Source organism: Odocoileus virginianus, chromosome 1, assembly GCF_023699985.2.
Source record: "Odocoileus virginianus isolate 20LAN1187 ecotype Illinois chromosome 1, Ovbor_1.2, whole genome shotgun sequence".
Taxonomy (NCBI): domain Eukaryota; kingdom Metazoa; phylum Chordata; class Mammalia; order Artiodactyla; family Cervidae; genus Odocoileus; species Odocoileus virginianus.
Window position 1 is genome coordinate 58,557,400 of NC_069674.1, and position 16,570 is coordinate 58,573,969.

General features: G+C 36.1%; 1 protein-coding gene across 5 annotated transcripts in view; it reads right to left on the reverse strand.

Moving 5' to 3' along the window:
• Positions 1 to 16,570, reverse strand: part of IMMP2L (inner mitochondrial membrane peptidase subunit 2) — a 916,360-nt gene that overhangs the window by 361,694 nt on the left and 538,096 nt on the right. The window contains exon 5 of one of the 5 annotated variants that reach the window (XM_070468519.1): positions 3,139 to 4,108. The exons of the other annotated variants lie outside the window; for them this stretch is intronic. Within the exon in view, the coding sequence (XP_070324620.1) occupies positions 3,928 to 4,108 (181 nt within the window). The 3' untranslated portion in view covers positions 3,139 to 3,927. Of the gene's footprint in view, positions 1 to 3,138; positions 4,109 to 16,570 lie in introns of those variants that run through there. 5 annotated transcript variants of the gene reach the window in all.

Sequence of the window (16,570 nt, forward strand, 5' to 3'; positions counted from 1 at the left end):
GAAATTAGGTGTTAGCTGCTGTTGCTTGGACTGTGTCATGCCTCTAGTGAGTGCTGGGGCAGCAGAAAAATAAGAAAACACAGATCTAAAGTCAGCAGAAACCCTCCCCTCCTCAGTAATGATCTATATCCTGTAGCTCCAGGACTCGAAACTGACATGACATCCAATTTCTGGGTCACCAAATCAACTGATTCCTTCCCCAAAGTTCTGTGTCACAGACCCAGACGTACTGGAACTCTGATCAAAAATACATTTTGTTCATTTTTAATGTTGACCACCCCTTTTTTTTCTTTAATGGGAAAATCTTGCAAAGTTATATGAGAAAGACTACAAACACACACGGGAGATCCAATCACTTCTGGGCTCTGAATTACATAACACACAATCACACTTGCTTCTCTGTATCAACTGCTCATGCCCTTGGTAAAATAGAGACACACAAAATGCAGCAGTGAAACTGTTGGCAAGGCTACATGGTCACAGAAGACCCTGCAAATCTGCTGCTGTGGACACAAGGATGTAGTGTGTGAAGCCGGGCCTGATGAAATTTCACATCTCTTTTAAAGTGTCCTGGAGGCAAGTTCTTGTTTACTTAGCATCTACAGTAATGTAAAAGTTTCCTGAAAGTAAACTCTTACGTTCATACATTTTCTATATCAGCTAAACCCATGCACACAGAATGACTTTATTTCCTTATTAAACTGATACTTAGATATTCAAGTCCTTATGGCCTTAGTTAAAAAAAAAAAATCACGTAGACTATGATATCTCAAAAGAGTCCCTTTCAAACAGAAATTTGGAACTTTATTCAAACCATAGGTTCTTAAACTTCACAACTGTTATGGGTGCTGTGGTTAACGTATGGACTTCAGAGTCTTGAAACCATCGGAAATACACATGCAGTTCTATGGGCTGAAAGTCCATGACTCTGATCAAATCTGCAAGAGGGTAAGAGACTCCAAAAAGGTTAAGAATCACTAATGTAGAGATATGGATGAAAAGTCAAGGATATTTCCAGTTGCAGAGAACTATTGCAGTTTTGGTTGCCTACAGGTAATTCTTATCAAATTATCAGATTCTCCAAATGAGAATAGAGACACTTCCGAAATCTCATTGCTATCACTTTCAGATTCATCTACGAGATTCCTTTAGCTCCTTCCACCCCACCACCCTTTGACTCCCACCACATACTCCATCTTGTGTAGCACTCTGAAATCTGTCAGTAACAGCACGTGGGGATTGTGTGATTTTCATCAAACCATTTGTCAAAACCTCAGATGCACCAGACAGGTGGTGCAAATAATCCAATTTCATTGCTTATAAGATGTGGTTAATGATACTATCGGTAAGTGAAGATTAAATGAGAAAAAAAGGTTTCCTTTGGTAAATCTCAAAGTTTTATGTCAATACTAGGTATTTTCCCTATAAGAATTACCAGAGTCAAACCAGCTACTGTTCATGGCACAACCTAGAATATTAGTGTTGAACATAACATTTGTTATCCACAAAATTCAGAATGTCTTGCCACAAATACTAACAAATATGTGCTCAATTCAATTTACATTGAATTGTTGGTACTGCCATTGTTTTGACTTTTCTCAAATGGTAAAATAGGGTCTCATTATTAGGAATAGGGCCAAGAATACAATTGATCCTTGAATAATAAAGGTTGGCACTGTGCAGGTCCATTTATATGCAGATATTTTTCAATAAACATATCAAAAAATGATTGGATATCCACATCAATTAAAAAAAAAAAACTTGTAGATGAACCACATAGCCTAGAAATACCAAAAAAAAATTAAGAAAAATGTAGGTATGTCCTGAAGGTATAAAATATATATAGAAACTGATATATTCTTACAGAGTCGTAAGATGAGTGATATTTAATAAAAAAATTATATATTAGCTTTATTACTGTTTTATAACTTTGATATCAAGGAATTATATTACTGTACATATGCATCTCTTATAACTGGAGAAACTCTATCAACCAATTATCACAGATAAGCAGTTATTTTAAAAAATGTAACAATGTTTCCAAATATTTTATGATTCATTCATTAGTGTATGGGCTAGACTACCATAAAGCAACCACAACTAGTACACTAGGCTACCATAAAGCAATTATATTGCTCCTTCTTCAGTACTAATGTATGAATTTTTATGTTGCTGTTGAACAACTAAACAGTTGCTAAGTCCTGTCTGACTCTTTTGTGACCCCATGGACTGTAGCCCACCAGACTCTTCTGTCCATGGGATTTCCCATGCAAGAATGCTGGAGTGTGTTGCCATATCCTTCTCCAGGGGATCTTCCCAACCCAGGGATCAAACCCCCATCTGGCTCCTCTGTCCGCGGAATTCTCCAGGCAAGAATACTGCAGTGGGTTGCCATTCCCTTCTCCAGGGGATCTTCCTGACTCAGGGGTCAAACCTGGGTCTCCTGCATTGCAGGCAGATTCTTTACCATCTGAGCCACCAGGGAAACCTACCTGATAGGTCTTCTGGCTAACGTTTTCCCCAATAAACACAAATAAGGAAAAACGCATAAACAGAACAACTGCTTCAGTATCAGTTACCAAAGTCTCAAGCAGAATATATTCTTAAAAATAAAATAAAAGTCAATAAAACAAAGTCTATTACAGCCAGAAAAACTGTGCAATTTTACTTTTTTTTTTCATTCTACTACCTGAAGCAAATCATTTGAATTCCTATTCCAAGTAGTTAGAAGTTAATGATATCTTTTTGCTCCCTATAAAACCTGGCAGCTCTGTCTAAGATGGTGTGTCACAGAAAAATTTCACCATTTAATCCTTAAAACAAAGTTTCCCTATCCATTCCCTTATTGCAAAGGAGAGTAATGTTGACATAAGGATCAAACTGTTTGCCCTCAAATGCCATTATGAATGTATAACAGAGGGGGGGAGGAAAAAAGGTACAACTTAGATTAGATTACTGGGCTTCTGGCAGGTTTTCTCTGTGCCAATTACAGAAGACTTTCTATTTACATATAAATAGCTCAGAAATTCCAACACAAATGTACTTGAAAACACTGAATCAAGTAGTTCAGAAAAACATGGATTAGATGCATTTCAATTTAATTTTAAGGTGTTTACAACAAGCATGCCTTCAAGTAAATAAAAGGAATCAATTTTTATTACAACAAGGAACATCTTTTTAAATTATTGAAATTATTCCCATACTGCTCTTAAGACTTTTAGTCAAGGTTTCATTTACCATGCTTTTAGGTTTTCTTTTTTTTGCTAGGAAAAAAAGTGATTGAATATTGTACAGCATTGTGAAGTTTGGGATTATATAATGCTGTTTTTTAAATTTTTCTCTCTTAGTTTTTGTTGTCTATATCAGAGATGGTTCTTGAGCTGGCTAAGGCCTTATAAGAGATACAAATGAAACAAGATGCATTTGTCCGACTTAAGTTGCTTTTATCTTTCTATATAACTTGGTTTAAATTTTCAGTCCTTGTCATGTTCTTTAGCACTGGAAGTCATTTTGTAATGAGTATAACTTCATTAGCAATCTCTAATTACTAACTCATCATGAATTAACAACTCTATTTATTGACCTGTTGCTTAAAAAGAGCCACTTCAACTTCTACTGCAGTTTCACAACTGGATTTGACCGATGGTATAAACAAACAACTCAGCATGGAAGAAAACAAACAACTCTGGATGTGGCCAATGTGTGCTGAGTTCTCATCTTCTGAATTTACTTGTAGATCTAGATTGATACACAGAGAAAAGGAGTCTACTTTTGTTAATGATTTGTACATCGAAATAACATTGGTGATGTTTTTTATACTACAAATGAGATCACAATGATTTATTTCGTGTAGATACCTGAAAATACTTAATTCACTGAATTTCACAGATAAAATGACACAAGCTAAAATGGCTAACATGTCTCCTGTTAGTAATGGGAGATATGTGGGCGTGAAGGGTAGAAGGAGAGAGAGAATGAGAACAAGAGCAAGAGCTGCTGAGCCGTCTGTAACTGAGATGGCCAAGGATGTTTAGCGGGAAACCCTTGATCCAGCGAGAGCTTCTGGGCAGTGCACAGTGCTTCTGACCCACAGACACAGTTGAAGGACCTGCAAAAACGATGACTGATAAATTTCATCTTCAACTGATAAACCACATACATCATTGAGTATCTACCACGTGCAGGGAAGTCTAATACTGTTTATCTATGAGTTCAACAGCATTCAGACACAAACACTGATATATGTATAGAAAGAACAAAAAATTCTAACTTTATATTTCATGAGGCAGAAATTTAAGATGGAATCTAAATTCACAGACTAAAGCAGACTGTTGTTATTATTATTATTAATATTACTGCAAAAGCTTCTTAGTGTGGAAAGACAGACTAGGAGGAATGATTCCTTAAAAGGCAAAGGCAAAATGAAACAGATATTTGGCTAACAGATTTGAATACATGGGGGCAAAATAAGTCTTGAGTGTTTTAGAAAATTAATCTCTTAAAGCTTATAATGGTTCCATGTTCTTAAACATTTAAGAAGCTCAAAAACACAGAGCAGACAGATCTTATAAAAAAATAATAAAAGCACATTGTTGATCAACCTCTGCTGTTTCTTTGTACAGACATCTGAAAAATTGTGAGGGGTAAAATTAACCTTTATTAATGTTTTGCAAATAAGTCACCAAATTCAGCATGAAAAATCAGGGTTTTTTTTGGTAACACTAGCCAAAGTTTGGTAAAATGAATTTGCAGTGTCAAGTCCAGTCATCATAAACTCTGCAGCTCTGCCATCAGCTTACACATCAAACAGCCTCATACTGAACACCAGGGGCAGTAACAAACTGAAAATACATTGTTTGGCATGTGTTTTTTCCTTGTACTCCACCACATTCTCTCCGTCTCTCGCTTTATAAATTATACAAATTAGATTTTGCAATCAGCATAGAGAAATCTCTGTGTCTGCCATTAGTGCGGAATATACTTAATAATCACCTTCTTTCTAAACAAAGACAAAAGCAAAAGGCTATGATGAGATTTTTATGCAATGGAAAAACTGTGCAATTTATTTGTAATGAATATGGTACAACTGCCTGTGAAGCTGCTTATTAAATATACCATCAAAAAGAGATTCTCTGGGAAAAAAATAACTATGCTGTATTTCAATACGGGCCTCATTATTTCATAACTCGTTTCTCTGATATGCACTAGATGCTGCTAACATACTAAGCTTTTTGTTAGTATTCTGTGGTTTTCATTGCTCTCTCTCATTTTCTCTTAATATCACAATGTGTTGCCAAGGAAAAACTATGTATTAAAAACATAAACAACATGTATTTGCAATCTAAAATGATTGCATTTGGAATAGGGGAAAAAATCTTATGGGTAATATTGTAGAAACTAAGTTATAAAATCAGATTTTCTTCAAGCATCCCTGGAGTCTGAACCTTCCTCTTAAGAAAACCTGAGATATACCTAATGGATTAGGATACACTGTCCATCAATTAAAACTATCTGACCTTGACATAAAATAACTTCTGCTCTTTAATATTCAAGTGAGTGAGAGAATGAGAGTCACTCAGTCATGCCTGACTCTGCAACTCCATGGACTGTAGCCCACCAGGCTCCTCTGTCCATGGGATTCTCCAGGCATGATTACTGGAGTGGGTTGCCATTTCCCTCTCCAGGTTAATATTCAAGGGGCATGCTAAAATCACTTTTTAAAGTATTTCATATAAAATTCTACCAAACAGTTTTTATCAAACTTCTGAAAATTCACTATTTAAAAGACACTAAAGAAACTATACAGAATTATTTTAAAGTAAGCAAATATGACTTTTCCAAGTAGTTAGAGCTGATCAGATGTTATTGTAAAATAATCACTTATTACATGAGTTTTCAACAGATTAAGAACTCATGGACATTGAATCAATTTCCATACAGCAGAAGCCTAAAGTGGGTGCAATACCAGAGTTTAACGACTTCCATGGGGCATAGTTCAGGGAAGGTCAAGCAGAGAATTACATCAGTGAGAGCTGTGGTTTCAGTTCACAGCTTCCTCTGGGATAGCTGACAGGAGACAGCATCTCTACATTTTGCTGAGTGTTCTGAGCAGTGAGGTTCACTGGGGAGACACTCTCTCCATTTCAGATGTGAAGAAATGAAATACAGAGAGGTCGAGTAACACGATTGGAACAAACTACCAATAAGCAGCCAAAGAAAAAGAGCTACCTGTCTCTCCATATCAAGTGGTTCTGGCCAGGCAGGAGAAAGCTTTGTAAGATCTGTTTGTCCCAAGAACCAAAGAGTATAATTAAAATCATCTAACCTCAGCAGAGAACTAACCATCCCAAAGTAACCTGTCATATCTAGAGAACACTAGCAATGCTAAACACCATATGACCCTTTAGCCATGAATCCAATTATATAAATGGCTTATATGTATAAGCCTATCACATTGGAAAAATGAAATAAAATGACTGTTATGCTTGGAAAATAAGGTATTTGGGCATTTCAATTTATTGCTCACTGCTTTCCACACCAGCTATAACCTTAGCCACTTTCAATTCAGCAATATACTTCTGACACAACTGAAAGAAAGAGAGAAGTTGATGGTCCTGATTTTTAAGAAAATCCTTGTTAGTCAAAGAGAACAGTTTTTAAAAAATATTCACCGCCTGAGAGTGGTTTCTGGCATGATTCCAGATCATTCTCAGACAATGTGAAAAGAGAACAAAAAGGCAGTCACTCTAATGGGAGAGTGACAGAATCACAGTCACAGAATTTTAAAACTTAATCTGCCAGAATCACTTCTTCTCCCAAGTTCCTGATTCCTATGGAATCTAGCTCATTCCAGCTCATTACTATTAATAAGGCTGCATCCTGCCAGGTGAGATTCTACCTCAATAGTCAAATAGTGTGAAAAACAGGTGCAGAGTTTGAGATTGAGCCTACTGTATCTGATCACTGAAAAGGAATTAGAGTTGAGGCAATTAGTTCAAAAAAAAAAAAAAATCAGCTGCATTCCTCAATTTCATCATCAAAAGTGAAGAAGTTAAAAAAAAAAAGAAAACCATAAGTATGCTGAAAATTCTGCCACTTAATTTAAAAAGTTTTTTCCTTTCATTAGACAAACTTACTATTTCCAAATTTTTCCATTTATATGTGAAAGCATATAATTATTGGTAGAATACATAATTCATTTTGTTACTAGGGAATATCTTCACTTCTCTTCATGTGAGCTTTATACATTTGGAATGATCTATAGAGCAAATATGGAGAAGTCAAACATGATGACTTGGAATAATGGTTTAGTTTTGCAGGTCCTAAAGAAATTGCCTTTTATATTGTTTATGGGGTTATCGTGGCAAGAATGCTGAAGTAGTTTGGGAGACAGTGAGGGACAGGGAGGTCGAGCATGCATCAGTCCATGGGGTCACAAAGAGTCGGGCACGACTTAGTGACTGAACAACAACAAAAAAATTGCATTAAGTTGCTGTCATTAAGACTCATGCTCAGAAAAAAAGAAAAGGAAAAAATACTGAGGGAAAATATAAATCTAATAAAATACATACAAGATCCTATATGAAGAAAATGGTAAAACCTAGATGTAAGAAATCAAAGATACAAATGATCTAAATGACAGCTATTCCGTGTAAATGAATAGGAAGACTCAACATTGTCAAGATGTCCCTGATGTAATACATACATTCAACACAATTCCAACAAAAATCACAGCAAGTTATTTTGAGGGTATCTACAAACTCAACCTACTTATATAATTTATATGCAGAGTACATCATGCAAAATGCCAGGAATCAAGACTGCCAGGAGAAATATCAGTAACCTCAGATATGCAGATGACACCACCCTTTTTGCATAAAACGAACAGGAACTAAACTAAGAGGATGAGTGAAAGAAGTGAGTTAAAAAGCTAGTTTAAAACTCAGCGTTCAAAAAACTAAGATCATGGCATCTAGTCCCATCACTTCATGGCAAACAGATGGGGAAACAGTTTAAATAGTGACAGACTTTATTTTCTTGGACTCCAAAATCACTGCAGATGGTGACTACAGCCATTAGATTAAAAGATACTTGCTCCTTGGAAGAAATGCTATAACAAACCTAGACAGCATATTAAAAAGCAGAAACATTACTTTGCCAATGAGGTCCACATAGTCAAAGCTATGGTTTTTCCAGTAGTCATGTATGGATGTTGAGAGCTGGACCATAAAGAAAGCTGAGTGCCGAAGAGTTGATGCTTTTGAACTGTGGTGTTGGAGAACACTCTTGAGAGTCCCTTGGACTGTACAGAGATCAAACCAGTCAGTCTAAGCATACTCTTTCAGTACAATTCAGCTATCGCTGTCTTTGGTATTTGCCCTCAAAAGTTAAAAAGTTACCCCTACACAAAAACCTGTAATGGATGTTTACAGAAGTTTTGTGTATAGTTGCCAAAACTTGTAGTCAATCAAGACGTCCTTCAGTGCTTTCCTGGTGGTCCAGTGGTTGAGAATTCGCCGTGCCATGCAGGGAACACCAGGTCAAGCCTTGGTTTGGAGGATCCCACATACTGTGGAGCAACTGGGCTTGTCGGCCACAACTTCAGAGCCTGTGCTCTTTAGTCTGCAAGCCACGACTACTGAACCCACGTGCCGTGACTGCTGAAGTCCATGTCCCTAGAGCCTGTGCTCCACCACAGGGCAGGCACAGCTGTGAGAATCCTGCACACCTACTAGGGAGTGGCCCACTCACCGAAACTAGAGAAGGCCCATGCACCGCAACAGAGACCCAGTGTGGTCAACAAATAAATAAAAAGATGTCCTTCAGTAGACAAAAGGATAAATAAACTGTAGTGTGTCCAAAAAATGGAATATTGGTGCTAGAAAGAAATAAGCTATCTTCTTATGAAAATACATGGAGGAATCTTAAATACATACTATCAATACTAAGTGAAAGAAGGCAGTGTGATGCTACACAATGTATGATTACAATGATATAACATTCTGAAATAAGCAAAACAGTGGAGGCAGTAAAAAGATCAATGGTTCCAGGGGCTAGGAGCAAGGGGAAAGGAAGGAGGGATAATAGGTGGAACACAGAGCATTTCCAGGGCAGCAAAACTTTTCTGTAAGACACTGTCATGGTGGATATAGACCATTATATATTTGGCAAAACCTACAGAATGTACCACTCACAGAGTGAAATCTAAACTATGAACTTTAATTAATAACAATATATCAATATTGACTCCTCGACTTTAACAAATGTACCATGTTAATAAGACATCCTGAAGAAGCAAATGGCAACCTGCTTCAATATTTTTGCCTGGGAAATCCAACGGACAGTGGAGCCTGGTGGGCTACAGTCCATGAAGTTGCAAAGAGTCAGGCATGCCTTGGTGACTAAACAATGACGAGATATTAATAACAGGGGAAATTGTGTGTGTGGATGGAGGGTAAGGATTATATGGGAACTCCATACTTACTTTAAATTTTTATGTCGATCTAAAACTCCTATACACTTAAGTCTACCAGATTAAAATTATTGCATATATGGTAACATAAGTTAAAAGACAATACCATATAAACTCTAATACATGGAGTGGTAGGGATTATAACTTGTAAGCAAATTTAGAGGTAAAAATCATTTCCAATAAGGTTGATCTGGAAGAAATTCAAGGAGCAGAAATATGAGCTAGTCCCTGATATATGGTAGTATTTTAGATTAAAAAAAATAACTCAGCAATAATTATTAACATGTAATCTGCTGAAACAAAATTAAATTACATTTTCTCTCGACATGGCTCCAATATGCTTTGAAGTCATAAGATGTTATTTTGATAGATGAGAATCATTTTACTTTATGATGCCACACTACTACTACTTTTCATCAACAGTTCAGTCTTGATATAGCAATTCATGTTATATTAGAAAAGTGATTAAGAGTTACACGTTTTCATGAGGTTATACAAAAGTATATACATATCTTAGGTCTAGCTACATACCTCCTCTCTTGCAAAGAGCAGCCATGTTATCTACATCTAACCTGTTATTTTACATATTAATTCCTATAATATATCTATTTAATTAGATTTCTTGTGCATTGTCAAGCATTGGTATATATTTATTAGTAAGAAATGGTGACTGACAAAGTTGATCTTCTTCAGAAGAAGACAGGAGGATAGTATGGGTATTTACCAAGAGAGTGTAACCTGTCACAAAGTTTAGTGAAATTCTCAACCAATGTAGGTTCTCTTTAAATATACTGAATAAAAGAGTGAACTAAGACATCTCTACCTCAGATTTTGAAGGTGGACAGTGCAATGCTGAACAGAAGAGTGTGGACATACTAATCTTAAAAGAGAAGTGCTTAAGCTTTTAGCGCTAAGCAGTACGATGTTACCTGTAGATTTTTTTTCATAGACTCTCTTTGACATTGAGGCTGCAGCATTTCTTGTCTATTCATAGTACGCTGATAGTTCTCCTTATGAATGGGTATTGAATTTGGTCAAATACTTTATCTGCATTTATTGAGATAATTGTATCTTTCTTCCTTTTTAGTTTATTAACTTGGTAGATTACATTGTTTTAATATTAGACCAATATTGCATTCCTGGAATAAACCCTACTCAGTCATATTAACAATTTTATAGATTATGGAGTTAATACCCTAAAATTTTGTTAAGGATTTTTACCCTTATGGTTCATGAAGGATACTGGTCTTAATTGTTTTCTGACAACTTCCTCTTCATCTCTAGATGTTATTTAAAAGAAATGTTTAAAGAAATTTTTCAGGTAGAAGAAAAACAATACTACATAGAAAAATGGATAAATATAGAAAAATGAAGAGTGCCATAAATAAAAATTGTAGCTAAAATAAAAAGACCTTTAACTATATGCAAAAATTATCACTCATTAAAATGAATCAGACTTAAATGGAAAACCTAATACAATAATACTTTTAGAAGAAAATATAAGAGAAAATCTTTGTCACAGTATGGCAGGTAAATATTTATTTGGTAGAACACTCAATCTATGAACCATAAAAGAAATAACTGGCTAACTGTACTTCAATTAATTACAATTCTCACTCTTTGAAAGACTATAAAGAAAATTTAAAAAATTAAAACTAGTAGAAAAGGCATAATTGATAAAGACTGGAATCCAGAAAATAAAAAAAGATCTAAAATTAAGTAGCAAGACAAAAACTGAAGTTTAAAAATGAATAAAAGATTTGAATGGATCCTATGGCAAAGAATCTATACAAATGAAAAATATATCAAAAGATGGTTAAAATCATAAGTCATTAGAGAAATGCAAAACAAAACCACAGTCAAGATACCACCACATACATACTAGAAGGACTAAAGTTTCAAGTGTTGCAAGGATGCAGAGCAAGGTGAATTCTCAAGCACTGCTGATGGAAATGCAAAATGATACAGCCATCTTGCATATTTAACAACTTCTTATAAACTTAAACATACACTTATCATTAGAGTCAGTGATTGCACTCTTGAATATTTACCTGTAGGAAATTAAAACATATGTCAAAAATGGACATGCTAATATTTCAGCTCAGTTCAGTTCAGTCACTCAGTTGTGTCCGACACTTTGTGACCCCATAGACTGCAGCACGCCCGGCCTCCCTGTCCATCACCAACTCTCAGAGTTTACTCAGACTCATATCCATTGAGTCGGTGATGCCATCCAATCATTTCATCCTGTGCCATCCCCTTCTCCTCCCACCTTCAACCTTTCCCAGCATCAGGGTCTTTTCAAATGAGTCAGTTCTTTGCATCAACTGGCCAAAGTACTAGAGTGTCAGCTTCAACATTAGTCCTTCCAATGAACACTCAGGACTGATCTTTAGGACGGACTGGTTGGATTTCCCTGCAGTCCAACGGACTCTCAAAAGTCTTCTCCAACACCATAGTTCAAAAGCATCAACTCTTTAGCGCTCACCTTTCTTTATAGTCCAACTCTCACATCCATACATGACTACTGGAAAAACCATAGCTGTGACTAGACAGACCTTTGTTGGCAAAGTAATGTCTCTGTTTTTTAATATGCTGCCTAGGTTGGTCATAACTTTCCTTTCAAGGAGTAAGCTTTATTTTTGGAACCCCCAAAAATAAAGTCAGCCACTGTTTCCACTGTTTATCCATCTATTTGCCATGAAGTGATGGGTCCCAATTTGGAACCAGTCTGTTGTTTCATGTCCACTTCCAATTGCTGCTTCCTGACCTGCATACAGATTTCTTTAGAGACAGGTCAGGTGGTCTGGTATTCCCATCTCTTTAAGAGTTTTCCACAGATTATTGTGATCCACACAGTCAAAGGCTTTGGTATAGTTAATAAAGCAGAAGTAGATGTTTTTCTGGAACTCTCTTGCTTTATCAATAATCCAGTGGATGTTGGCAATTTGATCTCTGGTTCCTCTGCCTTTTCCAAAACCAGCATGAACATCTGGAAGTTCACTGTTCACATACTGTTGAAGCCTGACTTGGAGAATTTTGAGCATTACTTTACTAGTATGTGAGATGAGTGCAATTGTGCAGTAGTTTGAGCATTCTTTGGCATTGCCTTTCTTTGGGAATACTAATATTTACAGCAGTGTTATTTAAGTCACTCACCTCAGTCATGTCTGACTCTTTAAGACACTATGGACTGTAGCCTGCCAGGCTCCTCTGTCCATGGAATTCTCCAGGCTAGAATACTGAAGTGGGTAGCAGTTCCCTTCTCCAGAGGATCTTCCCAACCCAGGGATTGGACCCATGTCTCCTGCATTGCAGGCAGATTCTTTACCACGTGAGACACCAGAAAAGCCACCAGGAGTGTTATTTATAATAACCTAAAACTGGAAATAACTAAATGTCCATTAACAAAATAACAGATAAAATGTGCTGCATCCACATAATGCAATGCTACTCAGCAATAAAATGAAACAAAATCCTGATAGAAGCCAATATGAGATAATTTTCCAAAAGTACTATGTTAATCCAAAAAAGCCAAACATATAAAAAGAAGCCAAACACATGAAATTCATATAAAAAGCTAGAAAAGGGAAAACTATGAATACATCAGCAGTTGCCAGAGGCCAGGGTGACAGAGACTGAGTAACTGCCCAGTGGCACAGTTGGACTTTTTGGGGTGATTGGAATGTTTTCATCTTGATTTTGCTGTAACTTATTGAACTGTACATTTAAAACTGGTGAATATTATTGTAGGCAAATTATGTTTAAATAAAGATTATTAAAATTGAAGGGAAAATGAATGCTCAGTTTGGCAATAACATCCTCAGTTTGTGCTTGGCACAAGGCAGTATATGGAAGGTGAAGGACAAAAAGGTATTAAGGCACAATTCTTGCTCTGCAAGGAATTCATAGTTCAGTCAGTGAAGAATATAGATATGCATACAAGAAATTCGGGCTTCCCAGGTGACTCAGTGGTAAAGAATCTGCCTATAATGCAAGAGATGTGCATTTGATCCCTGGATGGGGAAGATCCCCTGGAGGAGGGCATGGCAACCCACTCCAGTATTCTTGCCTGGAGAATCCATGGAGAAAGGAGCCTGGCGGGCTACAGCCTATAGGGTCGCAAGAGAAGGACACAACTGGGCGACTGAACACACACATATGCATAAAACAAAGTATAATACAACTATGTTAAGTCAAGTAATAAAGATATAAACAGAATTTTGTAGGCAGAGAGAAAAATGATTAACTTGCAAGATTTAGGGAAATCTTGACAAAAAGATGAGAGCTATGTTGGCCCTTAAGATGCAAGTAGGATTTTAACAGATGATGTTTCCTAACCATACAGAAGGTACATTACATAGTCATTTTCCTATATTATTTACCGATCCAACCATCCATCCATCCACCTATTCCCTCATCTTTCAATTATCTATCACTGTAGTCAGATAAATAGTAATATGCTAATATGTGCCCTTTAGCTAAATAGGTTCACACATGATATTTGGTCATTAATCACTTCATCTCTGAAATGGAGAAAATAAAATCTTCAGATTTAGATATAATTATGGTTACCAACTCTCCTGGTTGCTCAAGACTGAAGGGTTTCCTGAGATTTGAGACTGACTGCTAAAACTGGAAAAATTCCAGGCAAACAGTAAAGACTCAGTCATCCCAGATATATCAAGAAGGCAATTATAGTGACAGATACAAAATTTATGAGCACAGCAACCTCTGTATATCTGCTTACTGAACTCTCATGTGTTTTGGTATTAGCTTATAAAACATTATTGCAAACTTTGAGTATACTTTGATCATAGCAGATTTTTAGAGTTTACTCAACATGTTCTCTAGCTATTACCAAATGTTCCAAATAATGGTCTGTTTTTTCACTAGCTAGAACTAATAGAAAACCTGTTTAATTTATAGATCTAATTTAACATTTTTTCTAATGATTCTATAATAAAAAGGAAGAAAAGTAGAAAGGAGGAAGGAAGAAAAAACACAGTTATAGACAAAATTCTGCATTGCAGAATAGCAATACTTCAGACTTTGTATCATAAGAATTTATTATCTTGTGCTTTATGTCTAATAATTTCTGCAGAACAGCTAGAATAAATTTAGGCTGTATAACACCATGTATTTGCTTTACCTTGGCTGCAAAAACTTAAATCTGATCCAATGAGAAATTTATCTACTTCAATATGTATCCTTGAGTAATAACAGGATAATGGCCATAGTAGCAGCCACATGCCCCAGCACCCACAATAGTACCTAATCCCTACTGGGAGCTGAGTAAATATCACTGAATGAAAACAGAGTAGATGGATTGTTAATTAAAGTTTATCAAACTACACACAGGAAAACTCCACAGATAAATAAACTGTATTTCCATCACAGATCCTCAATAGTTATATGTATTTTCTTTTTTAACATTTTATTAGTAAAGTCGATAACAGAATATTAAAGGAAACTAGAGAACATAAAGGAATCCAATATTCATTTGAGAGGATCTGCATCAAAAGTAAAAGTGAAAGTTGCTCATTCATGTCCTACTCTTTGCAACTGTATAGTCCATGGAATTCTCCAGGCCAGAATACTGGAGTGGGTAGCCTTTCCCTTCTCCAGGGGATCTTCCCAACCCAGGGATCAAACCCAGGTCTCCCGCATTGTGGGCAGATTCTTTACCAGCTGAGGCACAAGGGAAGCCCAAGAATACTGGAATGGGTAGCCTATCCCTTCTCCAGTGGATCTTCCCAATCCAGGAATCCAACCAGGGTCTCCTGCATTGCAGGCGGATTCTTTACCATCTGAGCTATCAGGGCATCAGAAGGTATCCGCTTCTCCAAGTGTACAAAAACAGGCATTTTACTAGATGTACTACTGCTTCTTTCTTTGGTATCCTTGGCACCACTTAGACCAATAACTCTAGTTGATGCCTAGAAATGGAAAGACAGGACAAGAATAAAAACGTATCATCAGTTACTCTGTTCACATCTTCTCACATAGACAGCTGGTGTTCAATAAACTGGAATGAAAAAGCTAAATAAAATTTTCTAAAGCAAGGAAGAAATAGAAGAGATACAACTCTAAACAAAAGAGCAGAGCAATGTGAATTAGTAGTTAGCCATTTGCCATTTCAGAAATGGCATTGCTTAGTTAAAATGAGACCTTGAACCAAAGACTATAGCTCATGTCTATCAAGGACAGCCAATGAGTACCAGGTAAGTCACCTTCCATTTGGTGGCCCCAGCTTACTCATTCCTAAAACAAAGTGTTTGCAATTGAGAATTGCTAAGATTCCTTTTAGTGCTAAAATTCTGATTCAATAAATCCCTTAGAGATCTTTAATATATTCATATGCTATTATAAATTTGACATTTGACACTTTAGAATTTATCTCTAGACACTTAACTACATTATAAGCCTCAAGATCCTCTAGGACAGGATTTTTATTCTTCCTTTCTCTCCACAGCAGTTTGCTCATTTGGAAATTAAATCATTTGCCAAAAAATGTCCAAGAAGAGAAAAATAAAGGATTAATACAGCCATCAGAACTTCCAGAAGCAATCTAGAATTTTAGCGATGTTATACTTATCTTTTATTAATCCTACTGCTTATCAAAGAGCTTTTTAATTCTATCATGCAGAAGGACATTTTTATGGGTAATACACCCATATAAAAGGGTGTGCTCAAGGTATTCTACAAACCAGATAACCTTATCATTTCCATAGTTTTTGAAACAAAAACAAACATTTTTATTTATTAATGTTTCAAGTGATATAGTATTTTGCAACAGAATAAATATGCATAGAAACTAAATGTCAAGAACCAATAATAAGCAGTTGTAAATGTTTGATTAAATCCCTGACTTTCAGTAACACTGCTGTATAAGCTCACTCAGACTAAAAATGAATCTTTTTACAGAAAAAATTAACATTTTGTTGTGATGAAAATGAAAGAGGAGAGTGGAAAAGTTGGCTTAAAACTCAACATTCAAAAAAATCAGATCACAGCATCTGGTCCCATCACCTCATGGCAAACAGATGGAGAAACAATGGAAACAGTGGCAGACTTTATTTTCTTGGGCCCCAAATC